The sequence below is a fragment of the Epinephelus lanceolatus genome, chromosome 10 (assembly GCF_041903045.1).
Source record: "Epinephelus lanceolatus isolate andai-2023 chromosome 10, ASM4190304v1, whole genome shotgun sequence".
Classification (NCBI taxonomy): domain Eukaryota; kingdom Metazoa; phylum Chordata; class Actinopteri; order Perciformes; family Serranidae; genus Epinephelus; species Epinephelus lanceolatus.
In genome coordinates, this window is record NC_135743.1 from 11,855,001 (window position 1) to 11,875,264 (window position 20,264).

The window sequence follows — 20,264 nt, forward strand, 5'->3', positions numbered from 1 at the left end:
TGTGTGGGAGAAAGAAAGAGAAAGAAAAAGTGCACCAGAGTAAAGGTCACAGTGAGAATACAGGTGTGGAAGACACTAAATCTATGATGTGACACAACACAAAATCCCAAGAAATTTAAATATTATTCTGTCTACAGTGCCGGACCTAGCAGATCTGGCGTCTAGGCAAGCTCTCCCTGCCCCCGCTCCAGTTTTAATGGTGATGATGACCGTGATCATTATTATTATTATTATTATTGTTAATCAGGGATCTTCAAAGTTTTCAGGCAGGAACAGAGTGGGACCCTCTACTACATACACTTTATAAAACTGAGTTGCACGTGGGTTAATTCTCTGAATATTATTGGGTCTTGTTTGCGTTTGCCTGTAGCTGCTAAGTCAGCAGCAGCTGTAGCATGGCTAGGTGCATTAGCACTTTCGCCAGGTGGACGGTGTGTCAAAGTCTCTCGCTTGAAAAGTCAGAAAACAATCCATTGTGGCTCACTATGTCCGTACACTTAAAGTAATAGCACAGCTAATTGGCCAATATGTTTCAATGGGATGTAAATGTTAGCTAGCTAGCTGCACAGCGATTTAGCGTTAACTAGCTCACATGATTGCAAGTTTCAAACATGTTTTTTTTAATGAATAGGCTAATTTATCTTTGCTAATTTTATGTTGGATTAATAATGTGTATTTTCTAACATATTTAAATTTAAAAACAAAAGATGAAAAAAAAAATGTAATGAATCAAACTCAAATCAAATAATTTGGAGGCCCTCCTGCTATAACCCTGAAGACCCCATACGGGTTGTGGACCCCATGTTGAAAAATCAGGATTATTATTACCATCAATAATGATAATTTAATAGATGGCTGCCAACATTGCAAAATAAAAATCTGCCACTGTCTGTCCAATAAAAGAAAATATTTAGGTTTAACAACACAAAATGCTTTAAGTGGTAAATAATAACCAAGGTAAGTATAATTATTTTGTAGTTTTTCTATTTAATTTATGTAGAAAATTTAGTGGTAAATAATAACAAGGAAGTGCACACTGTTTCTCTGTATGTACACATGTGTGTCTGCGTGTAGCATGACAGGCAAGAACACCTGTCCTGTCCTAGATTGTGACATCTCTGTATTTGATCAACACACAGGAAAAAGACAATTCACACTATTTTTTGCGGCGGTGTGAGTGTGTACTGTATGTGTGCAAATGAACACGTGTTAATCCCATTTCCACGACAGTGACATCTCTGAGTGACAAGTGAAATAACACGACCAGGAAGCTGAGAGCTCTGCTCCAAGCTTGAAACACACACACACTCAAACTTGTCCACACACACGCACATAGTGAGCTGTCAGTCTCCTGGCCGATCGATTAGTGCTGACAGATAGCAGATATCCCCGGAGTCTTAATTAGAGGTCCCATTAGAACACACACACAAATACATATGCACACACACACACACACACACACACACACACACACACACACAGTCAAATCCTAATCCATTCAGAAATGCAAAACGACCCCTTTAAGTCTGATGTTATCAAGATGTGTACGTGTGAACGAGAAACCTGTGTGTTTACTAAAACACACAGCATGTTGAAATCTGAATTTGACGTGTCACAGCAGGAGAAGCACAGGTGTAAATAATAAAAATGAATTATGGCTGTGTTCCATTTAGCTGCTTCAGCGTCAGGGTCCTGGTATTGTGCATGCTGGCTCACTGTCACACCGTCATGGCTTACGTTATTAGTAACACCTGTGCTTTTCCTACTATGACAAGTCAAGATGTCTGCTGTGAAAAAAAGGCCCGTATCCGCTGAGCTGTCAGGATGTGTTGATCACACCTCCTTTAAAAACAGTAAGATGCAGGAGGTAAGAAGTGAACGGAGCTCCCTGCCGGCTTACTCTCCTGCTGACAAACTTCCTGGATTAGATTGAAACGAATGGCACCTGAGTCCTCCTGAGCCTCACACACATACACACACACACACACACACACACACACACACACACACACACACACACACACACGGAGGCAGACACATAAACCTAAACATTTTTGATGATTTGCTATTTAGACTTTCACTGTCAGCTTTGTTCTTCCCCCTCAGTCTGCAACTCTGGGAGTCCCCCTGGAAGTGGACAGACAGCAAAAATAAATGCACACATGCACACACGCACACACACACACACACACACACACACACACACACACACACACATACACACACACAATATGTGTACAGCATCAGGGGAAATCCCCTCTCGCTGGGGACTGTGTGTTTTACTGTGGCCCCTTGCATGGAGCATCCGCTGAGGGAAGAGTGTGTGGGGAGTTGGCCTAAATGTCAAAGGTAAAAGGTGTTGAAGAAGAGGAGTGGAAACATGCAATAGACCCACTCACGCAGGCTGATCTCAGAGTAGAGGAGGGGGAACCCCAAGTCTCTGTCTCTGTCTTTCTCCCAAACACAACACAGACAAAAACATTCATGATTCTTTCCACAGGATCGATGCTGTTTACACATACAGCCAACTGTGACAAGCCAAACAGAAACGACAACAAATAAAACCATTTGCTAATATGCAACATTAAATCTAATCACTCATCTCTTCTCCATAATCACAGTTACTGTATTACTGTATTATTTTGTGTTGCTGGGACCAGGGCTGTGATCTGAGGACGAATTTTCAATATATTGCCACTGCTTGAAATATCACCATGTTCTCGTTATTTTTGGTAGTCTAGCCTTTATGAGTAACTGTGACACATTTTGAAAGGTCACACGTATATACCACTTCGTCATCACACGCACACACACACACAGTGACCCCAGAGTCATTTAAATGACAACCTTTAACCACACATTATGACACCACTGCAGGGCTGTAGCCAGGATTTTGGAAATTTCGAGGTTGTGAAGTCCAAGGGCCCCCAGCAAAACCCCACCCACGAAATGTTTGACTTGCCACAAAAGAAATTATTTAACTTGCCCAAGTTCTGTTAATCATTTAACAATTACACTGTAAAACGTCAATTAATAGCCCGGGCTATTATTTACTTCAATCCCCAATATCAACAGGCCTATATTTGGGACAGGACTCGAATTCCTGTCACAAAACACTGGTTTTCAGAAAAGATGGGAAACACAGTCACCTTATTATGAATCATTTATTTGATCTAGCTCAGACAGACAGTGCATCAGAGACAGAGAAAGTTGCAGCACTCCAGGATTACGGCAGCTGGCATACCGACACACCGACACAACACCACCGATTTGATTTTTATGAAAAAACATTTTGATTCTTTCAATCTGAGGACCCTTTCGGACTAAAGGAATTGGAATAATGTCAAGAGTAATCGAGGAATGAACACATAATTTGAGGTAGCCAACAACCCGCTTTGATACATTTGAAGAACTTCTATTAAAAAAACGAACTGCTTGGCAACCAGACTAGGCGTCTAATTGAGACAGGTGTTTATTTGTCAAAATTCGTAGCCACACGGGGCTAGTAAAAGGGACTGGGTGTTTAATTGAAGTTTTATAGCGCTTCCTGTAAATTTCATTTCCCTTTGTCATGATCAGAATGTTGTAATTATGATGGAATACACCAAAACCTTTTTATTATAATTTATCCATTTAGCCCATTTTTATTTTATATTGAGTTTAATTAAAACCGGTCAACATTTTTTCATTGACATTTAAAAAAAGTCTATGGTCACCGGTGAAAAGGTTCAGAAATGGTTCAAAAGTGAATGTTATTTCACCAAATATTTGTAGAAGTTGCTTTAACGTTCACATTTAGACCATATTTCACTGGGATTTGCAATAGTGAGATTTTTCATCCTCTACAGTGTGCAAATAATATCATTATTTTGGAGCCTAAGTAAGAAATTGCATACAAATTTCTCAGTTGAAAGTTGCAACTCTCAGTTAGGCCTATATATGGTCAAAATGTTACCGTTCAATCAGTGTCTTCAAAAAAAATTTCTCTTTTTAACCTGTTCTGAATGTCTTCTCACTATCATTGTTTTTTAAACACCTTTTAAACCTCAAAATGCTCACTGCAATATAAAACTGTAGAAGTGGTTCTGGTTTTGGGATGACAACATACCACATATGTAGTCACACTAACACATTTACAGCTCCCACTTAAAATACAAAGAAGACCATGTGACACATACTACAAAAAAATTGTATTTATCAAACAACAATTTGAATATAACATGAAAAATGCTTTTGAAATACAATTACAATGAAATAGGAAAATACATAATTGATATAAGGTCCCTCTGGTTAAAGGAAGAAGTTTGATATGGTGGAAACCTGTAACTAAAATAAATAAAATACTGTATGTATGCAATAGAAAAATATGTCATAAAAAACCTAACCCATAGTATTTGGATCAAATATTTGGAGTAAAATTAAATTATGATACTATAGTAGGAGCTGGTGGTCAGTTGCCTCCTGTAACTTAAACCCTCCATTTGAACGAGGTCTTCTTCATTTTTTCTTTTTGCACGTTTTTTCGCCCTGGTATAAAACAACACCATTAAATGTAGTCAACACAAGAAAAAACACTTTAGTATTATTCAAGATTCAAAAAAAACTGACGTGTCGTTTAACAGTACGGTGACGGGTCACAGTGATGAGGAACACAATGTGCTGCGGGTGCTGGTTGAGGTCGGAAACTATTCTTGGACGCACTGGGAAGAGAGTTGTTTACAAACAGCCAAGTGTCAGGAATGAAAAAGCGAAAGTGCTGCTGAAAATTAGCAAATGAAGCGAAACGGTACTTTCCGACACACTATGGAGGCTCATGCCAGCCTTTAACGAATATAAATCATATCCTGGATTGATGTTTTCAGTGGTAAGTGTCTCTGTATGTCCTGTTAAGTTTCATTTATCTGTCAGGTGACTGGTAAACTGGTGTTACAAGATGGTCTGGCTAAATCAGTGAGTTAGCTAAACTCTATTAAGAGTTATCTAACTGCTCAAGATGCTGCTAGCTTCAGAACTAAGCTAACAGCTACATGCTATGCTATTAAAACGTTCATTTAGCAGCTTAGCTAACTAGCCAACTGTTAACAAAGCGTATGTGTGAATTATACGTCACCAGCTCTCTCCCACTCAGATTAAGTTTCCTGACTTACATATTAAAACTTATATCTATACTGGGGTGTACAGAATACTTTAAATGACTTGATATTAGCTTCAGCATTTAATAGCCATTAAGATAAATAACCCTCAGTGACTAAACAGTAGAAGAATCATAAAGTATAATGGACATTTACATGGCACAGTGTCATGTAGGGGTGCAACAAAAAGATTTTCATTATCAATTAAATTGTCAATTATTTTTCAGTTAACTGATTGTTAGTCACAGTTTCTCAGAGCCCAAGGTGATGTATTTAAGTTGCTTGTTCTGTCCAGCAATTAACCCCAACAATCCCAAACCCCATATTTAAAATGATATGACAGAGAAAAGCAGCACTTTTGAGAAGCTGGAAACTGAATGAGAGGATGCTTGATGAAAGACGTAAAAGTAAGGCTTTATGATTAATTAAAATATTATGAAAATAAATGACTTTATTTTGAACCAAAAATAATAAAAACAGTGTTCGAAAAGGAGTAGGTAGAAGAGAAACTTACATGTCACTACCCCTTTCTTACATTTCTTCTTTTAAATTGTATTATTTCAACAAATTCCCAAATTTATTTACAACTAATATACAACTACCCCCAGTCTATTTACCACCCAATTAAATAAATAATAGGCCCAGTTTATTTACAGTCTAGGTACCACCCAGTGTTACAAAATAAGTATGCACTACCCTAACACAGCCTTTCCTCATCTATGTACCTGCCAAAAATATATTTTTTGTATGCTTGTGCTTTGTTTATTGACATAGCAATATAGCCAAGTGCGATATCCAGATTTCAGGAGCTGCTTTTTTTTTTTTTTTTTTTTTTTTATTAAAGTAAAATGTTGTCATAACATATGATCACAAATGAAGCATTGCAGTGCTACAGAGATGCCCTGGCCTACAAATCATATTCCAGACATACGAGAGCATGTTTGTTTGATATAGACCCCAGCAAAATCGCACTATTATAATTTTCAGTGAAGATAAAATGCAAAAATTGCTATTTCAACTAACATGACAACTCATATCACAGTTGCAGTATCTGTCGAAATAATTGCAGTAGGATTTATTTTTGGAAATTGTGCAGCCGAACTTAAAAGTTCAACAGATTCCCCAAATTGTTGACTACTTTGCTGCCTTCTAATCGATTGATCGAGTTGTAGTTCCTGCCTAGCTGTTATACCGTCAGTGTATGATGTAAGTAGTAATACTTCAGTTACTCTTTCCCTCCAAGGATGCTGGCAAGAAAAAAAATGTATTAGTCTTATGGAGGTGCCAGTTTTAGATGTGTGGGCAGACCCGCATGTGTCACTGAGTTTATTCATTTGATTTATGTATTTATTAAAATCATACTCTGCTGGTATTTACAGTGTGTGTGGGGGCAGTGAGATAAAGCTGAGCAGGTGCAGTGTCTAAGTTACAAAGAGGTGTTGGCTGTGGGCAGTCAGCAGGACACATGGCAGAGGAAGGCAACAAGCTGACACTGAGGCGCCTGGAGGCACCGATCCACAAGTTCATTAAAGTGGCTCTACCCACGGACCTGGAGAGGCTGCAGAAACACCACAATAACATACTGAAGGTGACGGCTGAAATCTGGCTGGACACATGATGGCACTCTCACATCCACACTCTTACTTCCGGTCCACAGATAGATAACACATAGTTTTCCCTTCATTTTCGCAGTACCAACAAAGCCAGCAATGGGAGCGGCTTCATCTGGAGCATATCAATGCCAGCAGAACTGTTCAGGTATACGATAACACTCTATGAACTTAAAAACAGCATAAGTGTTTGTGTGTGTTTGTTAATTTGTGAAACGGAGGATGTGAGCCCCAATATGATCAACCAGTAAGCAGTGGAACAAATTCACAACACATCTGCAACAAACAGCGTCCTTGTCAACACTATAATCAAGTCAGAGCCTGGCAGATGTGTGAGTGAGAGCATTGCTTGGATGATGATGTGAATCACTGCCTCTTGAAATTCCTGAACAAGCATGACCCTGCAACTGCATAGTATATTTTTTGTCTCAAACTGTCTGGACACTGAGCTCAGTTCTGGAGAAACTTGATGTGTCCTGATTTGAGGTAACTAAGTGTTTCCAGTTTGAAATCTAACCTAAACCCAGTGGCAGGACAGTGAAGGGCGTCTTCATCCAGTTAAAGGGTACTGTGGTATTTTTCAACCTGGACCCTATATTCCTATGTTTTTGTGTCCAAAATGTTTGAAACTGGTCCAGTATTGAGACAAAACAGTGCAGCCAGCAACTACAAAACAGGCTTAAAGTGTTTGTTTTTGCCACTGACAGGCTCAGATTATTATTACAAGTGTCTGACAACATTATAGAAAGGACCCCCGCAGAGGAAGACCTCTTTGTTAAAGAGTAAGGTCTTTTTTGTTTGTTCAGAAAGAGCCCTGAAATCGCTTTTGTCAAATCCACCAGACTCCATTTAAATAAATAGTAATTTTATCTTAGTAAAACACATTTCATTCAAAGTCGACAGAAACAAAAAAAAAAAAAACACAAAACCATCTTGGTTTGTCTTTCCACTAATCCAGGTATCACCAACTCTGGTTTCGTTGAAATGAGATCGTAATTCATCCAGTTACATGTGAAAATATGATGGCTCTATACATGCTTAAATTGCTGTTTGTTCTGATGGAGTCTGGTAGATTTGGTGATGCCAATTTTGGGGCTGTTTATTTTTTGAACAAAAAAGGTCTTACTCTTTCCATAATGTTGTCAGACATTTATAATAATAATCTGAGACTGTTGGTGGCAAAAACTTTTAGTGGATGTAAATTGATGGTGCTCAATTGGCTGCAGTGGTCTCTCTCAATACTGGACTTATTTCAAAAATGATTTCTCGCTTAGACACAAAAACATAGGAAAAAAAGTGTCCAAATTGGAATATACTGAGGTTACCCCTTAAATATATGAGCGAAGGAGAGAGCTGTCCACTGTTGTACTGTGTTCTTGCTCTGACGTACAAAGCAGCTGAACCCTGCCACGCCACAATGAGCACGGTAAATGTTGTGTTAGATCAACAGAAAAAATAGCAGCTTGACACTCTCAACACAAGGTCCAAAATACCTGCTGCACCGCCATATATGACCCCTTGTTATTACACAGACAAAATTCCTTTTTAAGGTGACATCATAACAACTAAACCATCACTGTGACAACTGAGCCACTCCATCTGATGACGGCAAAGAGATGTGGTTGAAAGCAAATAGAATAACTAAGGCAAATCTGTTCACATAGGACAAGCTTGCTTGAAAAACACTGGTCTGTTATCAAATCTAGATCAGTTATTGATGACTACATAAACTTTCTGTATAGAAATTCACTCTTAGAAATCAGGGCAAGAAAAGAGCTGCTACCAGACCTCAAACGGACCATCTCTTGTGTGTTAGTACTTGCAGTCTTGTTCACATGGTGGGTGTGAAATGTCTCAGAGGATGTTGTTGCCTGGAAGCCACCATGTCTCTCAAGGTGAAATAACTCCAAACAGGCACAAACCCATCCTCTCACCATTACCCTGCAAACTCCAGGGACACACACAGAGTGCTTTCCTGTGTCTTCACGGTGTTAATCCAGAGTAGGGTTACTCTGCTTTGGACGTGTGTGCATGTGTGCTTATGTTCTATATCCAAGGAAGATGGACAGATGTTCGTAGGTAGGTAGATAGATAGTAGGTGAACTAATGTTTTTCAGTCTGTTCATCCTTCGTCCCTCCTCCCAGAAAGACAGACTGCAGTCCCTCCCCCTACTTTTTGATTGACATTTACTCCCACTAGCCTAGTGCCTAGCTAAACCCCAGACTCAGTACCCCCACCTTTACCACAGCAGCCAGCCACAGCAAACAGCGTGCGACAGGGGAGCGGAGTCAATACTGTTTTATCATGAATATCTACTATTGAGTCTGTGTTTGGTCGCTCTGTCTGTGTGTTTGAGCTTCGTACGCTCACGGTTAATTTGTAGGCTGACACGTGCCTGACCTGACTGTCTCGCTGTTAATCAGTGTGTTTTTCAGATTCATGTGCACCAGGACGAGAGTATGCATGTATGTTTATTCATGTTGTGTGATTAGCAGAATGTGTTATTGGCAGTGCGTTGACCCCCTGAGCCGGGTCGGGCCGCGGCCTGCAGGGCTGATGGCTGGGATGTAATCCTCCTGTCACCCTCAGGGCACAGTGGGATGAGGGGGCTTGTGGTCCCCAGCCTCATATGTGAAGCTTATTAAGCCCACATCCCGACGCACACACACATTTCCCATCACGAGAAGAGTTTACGGGGATGTTGAACCTGTCAGCATGAACACTCCCTTTCAACTGGGGCAAAATGAAGAGAAGTATTATTTTTTTGTGGATTTAAAATGAGTTACATGTAGATTTAAAGTTAAGGATCATTTTGATTTTATGTCCCCTGGTGTAAATCGTTAACTTGTGTTAAGAGAGAAATTGTTTTGTGTAAATTAATATAAGTGGTTGTGTGCCTTGTCTCATCTGTGACCTGTGTGTTTTTGCTGTGAGGGCTAGATTTAACTCGCCCTTCTGTCTATCCATGTGTCTCCTCAAGTCAAGCATCCCAGTACCTTACATTTTACTCCTTGTCTGTCTCCCTCTGACATTTATCAGACATTATCCTCAATCTTACTGAGAAACCTCCTTCCTGTCTTCCCCCCTGCAGCAGCTGAGAGCTAACATAAGAGAGATGGAGAAGCTGTGCGCACGGGTCCGTGCTGAAGACGCCGCCGCTCTGGATGCGCTCGTCAAGCCGGTCAGAGACAGGGCGTCAGCCGCCGCACAAGACTTCCTGCTTTTGCACTCTAACCCCGTGCCTCAGCCTGTGCCGGCAACACCACCTGCCGCTCAGCCGTCCAGCTGTGTGTCCAGCAGTCTCCACGCAGATGACGATGTGTGCGAGGAGCCAGCGTTTGGCAGGCAAATGCAGCTCCAGCTTCCAGAAATCCCTGCTGATCAGAGTGCGGCTGAGTCCTGGGACAACCTGGAAGAGGTATGAGGGTGGGACCTTAACATACATGTCATACTCTATTTATACTTATCTTAAATTCAGAGTAATTTATTTTTTTGAAGTAAATCTGGTCTTGTTGCTCATTGCTTTTGTGTTATAGACCCTTTTTTCAAGGTGTACAGAATATTCTTGAGATGCAAGACAAGGTTTTAGTTAAAAAAGCTTTACTTCCTCTTGTAAAATATGAAATTAAACAAGGATCAGATCTTCAGGCCCAAATCTTGGCTCTTGTAACATAGCATTGTCCTCCATGTTTACTATATATTTGTCTTTCTTTGATTCTAAACAAAGGAGGGGAATTTATTATTTTAGCCTGGAGCTTTTAGCATCATTAAACTCCCTTTAACCGTTGTAAACAATAAAACTTTGCCCCGAAATGCTGCTACGATTTACCTCTTATAAATGGGTAGAGAAGGAAATCCAAAATAAACCGCATAGAATGAAATGTTTCTTGAATAACAGTTGAACTGTTATGAAAGTTATCTGCACAGAAAGTTTAGCAAAACCTCAAACAACAGGTCTTCTTCACAGCAGATATTTTGACTTGTCGTAGGAGGAAACGCACAGTTGTGTCATTAATAACATTAAAGAAATACTTCACCCACAACGTGGCCCTTTGCAAATCAATTAGTCATGACGTGTTACCTTGAATTCATGAAGACAACTTTGCTTTTTCCCCCATGTCTTTACAGAAAACAGTAAATATCCTGATTGATTGATTGATTGATTGATTAATTGGGGACCACATTGTTTGCAAACTCTCACACAACTTGTCTAGTATAATCTAAGAACTGAGCATACAACTGGATAAATGAGACATGTTTGTAAACTTTATATAGTTTTGCTGTTATTAAAAGTGCTGCCCGATCAATCAGTAAATCAGTATGTTTACTGTTTTCCGTGGAGGCATGTAAGAAAAGCTGTTGTTGTATGACTAACTGATTTACAAATGGTCATTTTGGGGGTGAAGTATCCCTTTCACATTAGCTTTGCTCTATTTAAGTATCCCTGTGATCTGTGACAGTGAGCCAGCAGGAGCAGTATCAGGACCCGGAAACCAAAGCAGCTAAATGGAACCCAGCCATCATTAATTTCATTATTTAAACCTGTGCCTTTCCTGCTGGGACATCAAACTGTTTTCCGTAAAAAGGCCTACATTGAATTACAATCAAAGCATTAAACGCAAAGTACAAGAAAGTAGTTTCGTGCCTTGGGCTGTGCTAAACGTTGCTATGGTTACATGCATTATTCATCGCTATTGCGAGATCATCTAATGCAATTGACCCCTCTTGCCTGTTCCTACGGACGCCCTTATTTCATGCGGCTCTACTGTGATGCATACAATACAAATTAATATGCGCTGTCATTAGTTAATGTGATTGTCAGTCTCAGGCACCGACAGATTGGAGGAACTATAGCTGGAGATTTGTGTGAAAAGCGTCAAAATTAAATAATTTTTTTGTCTCTCAGGATCTGAAGGAACTGAGCGGTTTGGTGACGGAGTTCTCTCTGCTCGTCCATGTGAGTATGATCAACTCAACTCTGCTGTGTACTTCCTGGCTGCTACATTCACATTTCTCTGTCCACATGTGTGCACGGCTACCCCCGTGAACGAAAACAATGTGACAGAGGCAGTTTGCCTATAGCGTTTCCAGGAAGTGGTGCGTATTTGACGGCGTGTGCTCGTGTTGCCTGGTAAGGCTCCTCTGAGAGGAGGTTACACAGATCGGCTCAGGACTACTGCCAGGGGCCCCAGAGGCCCTTCACCAAGGCAGGAGGAGAGACTGAGGAATAGACAAGGGCGAGAGAGAGGATTTGGGAGAGGACGGCGGGTTGTCCACAGGGGGAGTGGCGGGGAACAATGGATACATCGGAGCAGGTGGAGAACAGACGGCTCAGATTATCACTCTATCCTCAGGGATGGAGGGAGAGAAGCAGGGAGGCCGGGTGAAGAAGTCATTAACGGTGCAAAAGAAAGAGAGAGTGAAGATGTAGTTATGGTAAAAAATAAAACAAAAAAAAAAAAACAGAGTCATGAGGTGGGGGCCAGAAAGAGCATAGACATGTTGTTGTGGTGTCTCAAGGGTGACAGACGCTGTTAAGGGAGTAATATTCCAGCGCTCAGCCACAGTGGAAATACTGAGTGTGAGTGTGTGGTTGTTTCTGTGTCTGTACATGCGTCATGTTAGCGGCTGTTCCGGTGTCTGTGTTCTTATCTGTTTGTTTTTGACTTAATGTGTCTTCTAGAGCCGCGCGATCAGAAGCCTGTGATGTGATGGTGCTGTATTAAACTGACAAATACAGTCTTTAAATGATGGAATGATTTATCAAGTATTTCCTATGTTATTTATTTACTCTGGAAAATGTCAACAAGTAACCAGACTCTGATGTGTTTAATATCTTACAATTGCTTTTTCAGTTTGATTAGAAGCTTGTACACAGTTTAAGTTTTCAGTTTATTTGAATGAATTTATTTCATTTCACCATACGTTCAAAATAGAGGATATTATATCATAATATAAAGCAAAAACAATGAAGCAAAATATCTTTTTATTTTTAGAAATTTTTACCCAAAAATGACTGTATTGTTTACCAAAACTGAAATATGCACAATTTAATTAATATTTTAGCTTTGAGCACTAGCTTTCACCATTGATAACTACTGAATTTGATCGTTTGGGCAAATGTCACGAGATCATGAGGTAAAATTAAATTAGAAAAAAATGTCCATTTAATTGAGCTTTCAATCCAACCACACAGTTTCCTCAGCAGTTAGAGTTTGGTATTGGAGACGTGTATGAATTATCATAGTCTCAGATTGAGACAGTTTGGACAGCCAGTGTTTCGCTTTCACTTTAATAAGTTTACTAAATTTCCATTGAAACTCGTACACACTCTAAATGTGTGACAGCATTATGGGTAAATATTAAACTCATCATTTAGAGCTGATCATTTATTCCATTAGTTAATTAACCGAAAATGAAACAGCAACTGAATCATCTTTTTTTGTCATTTTTCTCTCTTTTTTAATTTATTATCTGCAAAGTTTTAGAGTTGCTGTGAAACTGCGCCAACTTAGGGCAACAAAATAGTTTACCTTTGGCGTGTTGCTACAATGGACAACCAAGAAAGAACGGCAAAGGAGATACCTGCACACCACTACAGTTGTTTTCAATTGTCCCAGTCATTTTTCAAGCAAAAATGTCAAATATTTGCTGGTTGACGTCTTCAAATTACTCCTTTTATCCACCCAACACTCCACAACCCAACGACCTCTTAATTTATTGTCATAAATGACAAAGAAAAGCAGCAAATTCTCACTTTTAAAAGGCAAATATTTGACATTTTTACTTGAAAAATAACTGAAACCATTCATCGACAATCAAAATAATTGTCGATTAAATTTTCTTTTGATCGACTAATTGATTAAGTGACTAATAGTTGCATAACTCTAGCTCTGAATATGTACAGATAATTTTTTAATTGTTTTTGAACTACCTTAACGAAACATTAGAACAGCAGGCGTCACAACTTCAGACACAAAACAAAAAGAAAAAAACAACAAACCCACACACCTTGGTTGACATAATTACATTTAAATGACCAGGATGTGCTGCGGTCAGTTATATTATTAATTAGGTAGAATAAAGTCATGTCCAGAGGAGTCCACCATGAAAATAAGTGTTAGTTGCAGTATTAACATGTTGGGGAATCTGTAAAGACGATGTGATCTGGGAATCTGAGCGGCGCGTGGTCGTCTTCAGTCACAACAGGTTTAAAATCTTTGAAACCAAAATGACAGGAGGCTTTTATGTGGGTATGTGTAAGAGAAGTTTTACAACAGCCTCAGACCTGAATCTGTAGAATAACTTTTTGCTCAGAGCGAGGAGGTGAAAGACGGAGAAGTGGTGTTGAGGGAAGGTGAGGAAGAAGAAGAGGAGAAGAGAAAGTGGCTCTGGTTTGTTGTTTGGTCACTGTGTCCATCCAGCCCTCACATGGAGAGAGACAGCTGCCACTCTGAATATTTCATGAGAGCTACACAATGCCACACACACACACACACACACATACACACACACACTGTGACCCCACCCCCAATGAAATCTCCTTCGAATAAACCTGCAACCTCCACACACACTTATTACACACCCTTCCCTTGTTAACTTGTGCCGTGGAGCAGAATTTGGACAAAAACAAACTTAATACACGACAGGTGGTTTCTGTTCACATGTGTGTTTATGTAGGTGAATGTGCTCGCTTTAGTGTGTGCGTGTGTTAATATGTGTTTGTGTGTGTGTGTCTAACCCCTGTGCATCAGTCCCAGCAGGAGAAGATTGACAGCATAGAGGACAACGTCAACACAGCCGCTGCCAACGTGGAGGAGGGGACCAAGAGCCTGGGGAAGGTGTGTATGTGTGTGTGTGAGTGTGTGTGTGTGTAAGTGTGTGTGTCCTGGTGATCTGATGTGTGTGTAGTGTTTGGGAGATGGGGAGATCGATGGCACTTTGCCTCCCAGCCATTCCACAGCGTTTGTCCCTATTGATCCGTTCGAATACGGAGGAAAGCTGCAATTAAGGAAATAGAGAGAGGAGAGGGATAGAGAGGAGTGGAGGGGAGGAGGAGTGATAGAGAGGTAGGATGAGAGGGGTGACAAGAGAGGGTCTATGTGTGTGTGTGTGTGTGTGTGTGTGTGTGTGCGTAGCATTAAGGAGAGGTTTGAATGACTGTTTAATAGTTTTTCAGGAGCAGCATTTGGGCTTCCATTATCTATTCAATACACTCTTACACACTGAGTGTAACTCAGAAGGACGACTCAGTGCCCTTCACACATATTACGCACTTGAAATGTTGAACTTTTTGTCTGTAATACTCAGAATGAATCACCTGTTTTTGTTAATCTCCAACACACACACACGCACGCACCAGTACAAATAGTTTCCTACCAAGGATTGTGACATTTTCCAACTTTACTTTCAGCTTTCTGTGTGACCACTGAAAGGTCCAGTATGTAGGATTTAGGGGGGGGAATACTAGCAGAAAGGGATTATGATATATTAAGTATGTTTTCTTCAATGTGTAGTCGCCTGAAAATAAGACTTGTTGTGGTTTTGTTACCTTAGAATGAGCCGTTTATTTCTACATAGGCAGCGGGTCCTTGTCTACGGAGATCACCATGTTGCTCTGCCATGTTTCTACAGTAGCCCAGAAGGGACAACCCCAACACTGGCTCTGGATAGGGCCAGTTGCATTTTCGCCAGCCAGCATAGTTAGCACCCCCTCTACAACAATACGAACAACGTCGGAAAAACACAGATGTTTAAGGTGAAACTGCTTTATTTTGTGTTTTTAAAAAGCTGATTTTGTGGGTTTGAATAGACCTTGATTTCAGCGGATTTATTGACCAATGAAATCCATGTCATGCCTCCAGGTCATAGCTAGCTCGCTGCCAAAAAGGAAGAACATCTTATCAGTGTAGTTTCTCAACAACCACATATAGGACAGTATTGCTTCAGATCACCCAGCAGCTCGGATATAATATTGATCTGATGATTTAAGCTGGTGCAGACACTGAATAAACCAGTTTCACATTAGTGTTTCTGCGTCGCTGTTCGGCTCGTTGCGGACGAGCTAATGTGAGCTAATGCTGCTAATGTGTGTTTTTTCTGTAATAATTTAAGATCCAGACGTTCAGATAGTTTTTACAGTGAGCCAAATTATCTGCAGAGGTCTCTTCAAATCCAGCATGCTGCTGGCAGATTACTAACTAGATCACATAGATGCTCTCATATACCCCAACACTGAAATCCCTTCATTGGCTCCCTGTTGAGTTCAGGATCCAGTTCAAAATCCTCATTCTTACTTACAGATCAATACGCGATCAGGCTCCCTCTTAAATAGCTGAACTGCTTCCCCCGAATTCTTCAGCTCGCTCTCTTCAATCAAATACACTTCATTTGCTGTCTGTCCCTCGCAATCGCCTTAAGACACGTGTTGAGAGCGCGTTTGCGGCTGTAGCACCTAAATTTTGGAATGCTCTGCCTGCTCCCGCACGATCTGCTGACTCTGTGGTTTCTTTTAAAAGCTGACTAAAGACACACCTGTTAAGACAAGCATTTGGGTAACTTGTACACACCAGAGCTGTACTTTTTCAAATTTTGTGTATTGTTGTGTAGTGTGAATTCTATTTAAAAACATTTTACTTAATTACTTCCTCTCCAAACAAACAGACCTGGTGATTTAAACTGGTAAAAACACTGAATGAAGCAGTTTCATGTTAAAAAAATCAGTGTTTCTGACACTCTCGTGGCGTGTGTAAAATCACGAATAGCCAACCTAGAGCCAGTGCTTGGTTTGTCCATTCTAGGCTACTGTAGACCAACATGGCGAACTCCGTGGATGAGGACCCGCTCACTACGTAGATATAAACACAGCATTATAGGGTGACAAAAAACACGACAATTCAACTAAAAACAAACTTATTATACTGTCATCCATTTCTGCCAACATATTCCCCTAAATCTCACACTGGACCTTCCCCAGTTTGTACTTTAGTCCCATCATTTATAGAATAAATGCCGCATATAATGAAATATTCTTTTGAAATGCTTATTTTAAATTAAATTCACCCAACCGGCGACACAAACAAAGGTTGACCTCTCTGTAAGGTTGCTGGTAGATGCACTGGGCTGCACATTATACAGGGCAGTGGAGGGTGGTGAGAGATAAAGCAGATGAGAGGGATGTCAGATGTTTTAACGTGTTTGAAAGCTTGTAATCTGTCATCAGGTCAAACAGCGTTACACATACACACACACACACACACACACTCGCACACTCACATTTCCTCCACCCTCTACAACCTGTGCCCAGAGTCCTTTTAACTCGGCTCAGATGAAATTAAAATTCCCTCAACTGCCACAGGGGTGTGGACAAGCAATGCTAGCTTTTGAACTAGATTAATTTAATGGTGAAGTGTTAATCAAGTGTGTGTCCCTGCGTGTGTGTGTGTGTGTGTGTGCGTGTCATTAATTGTCATCAGCAAAGAGCACCTTCCACTCTGATGATAACAGCCGTAATAACACACAGGCCGCATCTCTCTGATTTCTCCTAAATGGAGATAATGAAAACTCTTTGATGCAGCTATGGAAGCGTTGATTTACATTTACACATGCAGGCTTGTTTGTGTCTTTTTCTTCTTCTTCCTCCTTCCGCGGGTCGATGTGTGATCATGAAAGGATAGACACGTCCAACTCTATCGCAGACTGTCTTGAAGCCACAAAGTAATAATGCCTCCAAAGGTGTGTGTATGTGTGTGTGTGTGTGTGTGTGTGAGGATGTTAAATTAAACTAGAACATGTCTCTTCGTCCTGTCTCTCTAGGCGGTGGGCTACAAGTTGGCGGTGTTGCCGGTTGCCGGGGCGCTGCTTGGCGGTGTAATAGCAGGTCCACTGGGCTTGCTGGCTGGCTTCAAAGCGGCAGGGGTGGCTGCTGCTCTGGGAGGGGGCGCTTTGGGGTTTGCGGGTGGCAACCTGGTCCAGAAACACCGCAAAGCCCGAGTGGATATCCAGATGAAACAACTGACAGCACCGCGTCCAGAAGCACCACCAGAGCCCGAGTCAAACAAGGACAAATGACCCAGCAGTTCTGGTTATTCCTCCGACCTCAGGTGCTGACTAATCACCGAGGTTTCACGGTTGACTGACCAGTCAGAAGCACAAACCAGGCCTGCAGGCGGTGTCACGTTGCCTTAAAGACACTCGAGACTTCACTGAGCTTTGCTGTTACCGAGCACTGTCGTAAAACAATTCTGTCATAACAGCTTTATTTAAGAGTCAGATACTTTGATGTTGGCGTGTGAATGGATTGTCTGTGAGGATACTAATCTCATTTATACACACGACTACTGACATTTTATTCTGAACACAGCCAAGTAGTTATATACACTACATCTTTACGTGTCCAGTTGGCTCAGTGTGACTGCTTTGGCACCAAATAAATCAAGTCGTACACAACCGTTCTGTCAAATACTATCACGAATAAGAACACGGGCCTCATTCACAAACAATCTGTGCTTAAACTGTGCGTACAAACGTTTTATGCACAAAGCTGGGATTCATTCATATTTTCTTACCTGCATTTGCTGGTATTCCGCAAACAAATTTAGAGCTGCTTCAGACCATGCGTATGCCCAACTGATTAAGGCCCAGGTGTCGTAGAAAACGTAGAATTCAAAGAAATGTTAGTGTCAGTGTTTTGTTGATGTAAATATGCTGCTTTTTATTTTATCTTCCGTTGGCTTTGGTGGCAGAAAGGAAGCTAGCTGCATTAACATGCCCACTGCCCACTCTCCTGGTGCTAACATTAGTTGACAGTGGTAAGGGGGGTTTGTGACTCTTTCCCCCAGGTAGCCTTGGTGAGCAGGTGGCTTCATTTTGAGCTGCCAAACCCCTTTAGCACTGTCAACTAAGTTAGCATCGTTAGCTGTATAGCCACTGCTAACGGCGCTAACAGTAGGTAACAAAGCTAAAGGCAGGGTTCCCACATATTTTTGTGGATGAAATTTCAAAACTTCTCCATGACTTTTAAAGGACATATCAGAGTCAAACATAATTCCTTCTAGCTGGACAGAAAATGGAGAAACGTGCGTGATGGTGAACAAAACACTGTCAGACATCGGGGGTCATTAGAGCTCTGTTAAATTGACGGCTACAGATGATAAATTTGCAGTTGTGTAGCACTATGTGATGGTTGTCTAAGCAATATTACTGTAACAATTTCATTACACGCAACAGTTTTATTACTTAACCAAAATTTTCAATGATACTCACTTTTCCAGGCCTGGAAAATGTGATTGTGAAATTCTGTGACTTTTCCAGGTTTTCAATGACCCCGGGAATACCATTAAAGGGTTTGTGGCTTAAAATTGAGCCGCTTACTCACCAGGGAGACTTGGGGGACGGCAGACGGTGGGCACCATGTTTCCACAGCAACGCTGTTGGGTTGGGATGGCGTTAACAAGGGTAATCGCCAAATAAGCCACCAGACCTGGATGTTGTGCAGCAAACTGATTGAAGAGTAGCAAAATTAACCTATAGATAACATGCATAACGGGTCACGTAGCCCAGTGGTTCCCAACTGGTAGGTCATGGTCCAAAAGTGGGACCATGAGTGACCCCGAGTGGACCCCGTTGGGAACCACTGGACTAGCCAGTTAGAGTCAACTGTTGTTTTCATTTTTATTGACTTGACGGCTCATTACACCAATTTCTAGTGCCATAAAATTGCACATATGTAAAGGGTACATAAAAAAAATCTGATTTACCTCCGAGCAGGTGTTAGGATATGCAGCCTTGCCAGATGATACTGCAGCCTGTGCCTTCAGGAGAGGGCACATCTTCAATAACATGTTTGAAGAGAGTGACGAATGGCTCATCAGCTGTTTCTGACTGCTAAGAATCAACTTCATCGCTTTCTCTGTGATCCACCTCAAGGCAAACAAATTTCCTATGTAAAGAAATGGGGGCGTGGCCATATGCTGATTGCAAATAGGGCACACGCCTGTCAATTTAGAGTGATTCTGATTCACTGATGCATGTGTCATGAATCTGATTGTAATTTTGCATACACTTATTTTGTGCGCAAAGTAAGAACATTTCCATGCACCTGAGTGAATGAGGCCTGTTGTTTCATAAGCTAGCATCTTTTTTCAGGTTATTCTTTCTCACCAGGGTTTCTGTTCAGCAGTGATCATGCCTCAGTGTTCCTTTATACAGAAAATGTCCAAATGTGAATGGCTGCACTACTGAGACTGCAATAAGAAAGATGATATTGAGAAAAGGTTTTTGCGCCCAACGTCACTGTGGTTTTACATTTAATGTAAATTAAAGTGGTTCTGCTTCAGTGTCTGTACAAGTTATACTGTGTATAGGTACTGAGTTGTTTCTGACAAGTGTGAGAGCAAAATTGCACATAAAGCGCCAAAGTGCCACATCACTTCAGGGACTGGAGTGGGAGAACCTGCCATGTATTGATGACACTGCTGCTGGTTTTCTGCCAAATAAAATGTTTGTTTTCAACGGTGATGT

General features: G+C 41.0%; 1 protein-coding gene across 1 annotated transcript; it reads left to right on the forward strand.

Annotated features, from left to right (window-relative positions):
• Positions 1-4,669: 4,669 nt before the first annotated feature.
• stx17 (syntaxin 17) lies at positions 4,670-20,255 on the forward strand. The gene is made up of 7 exons (XM_033640317.2): positions 4,670-4,864; positions 6,512-6,720; positions 6,825-6,890; positions 9,835-10,161; positions 11,650-11,700; positions 14,498-14,584; positions 17,559-20,255. Exons 2-7 carry the CDS (start codon positions 6,598-6,600, stop codon positions 17,811-17,813), a joined length of 909 nt encoding a protein of 302 aa, XP_033496208.1. The 5' UTR covers positions 4,670-4,864; positions 6,512-6,597; the 3' UTR covers positions 17,814-20,255.
• Positions 20,256-20,264: the final 9 nt, after the last annotated feature.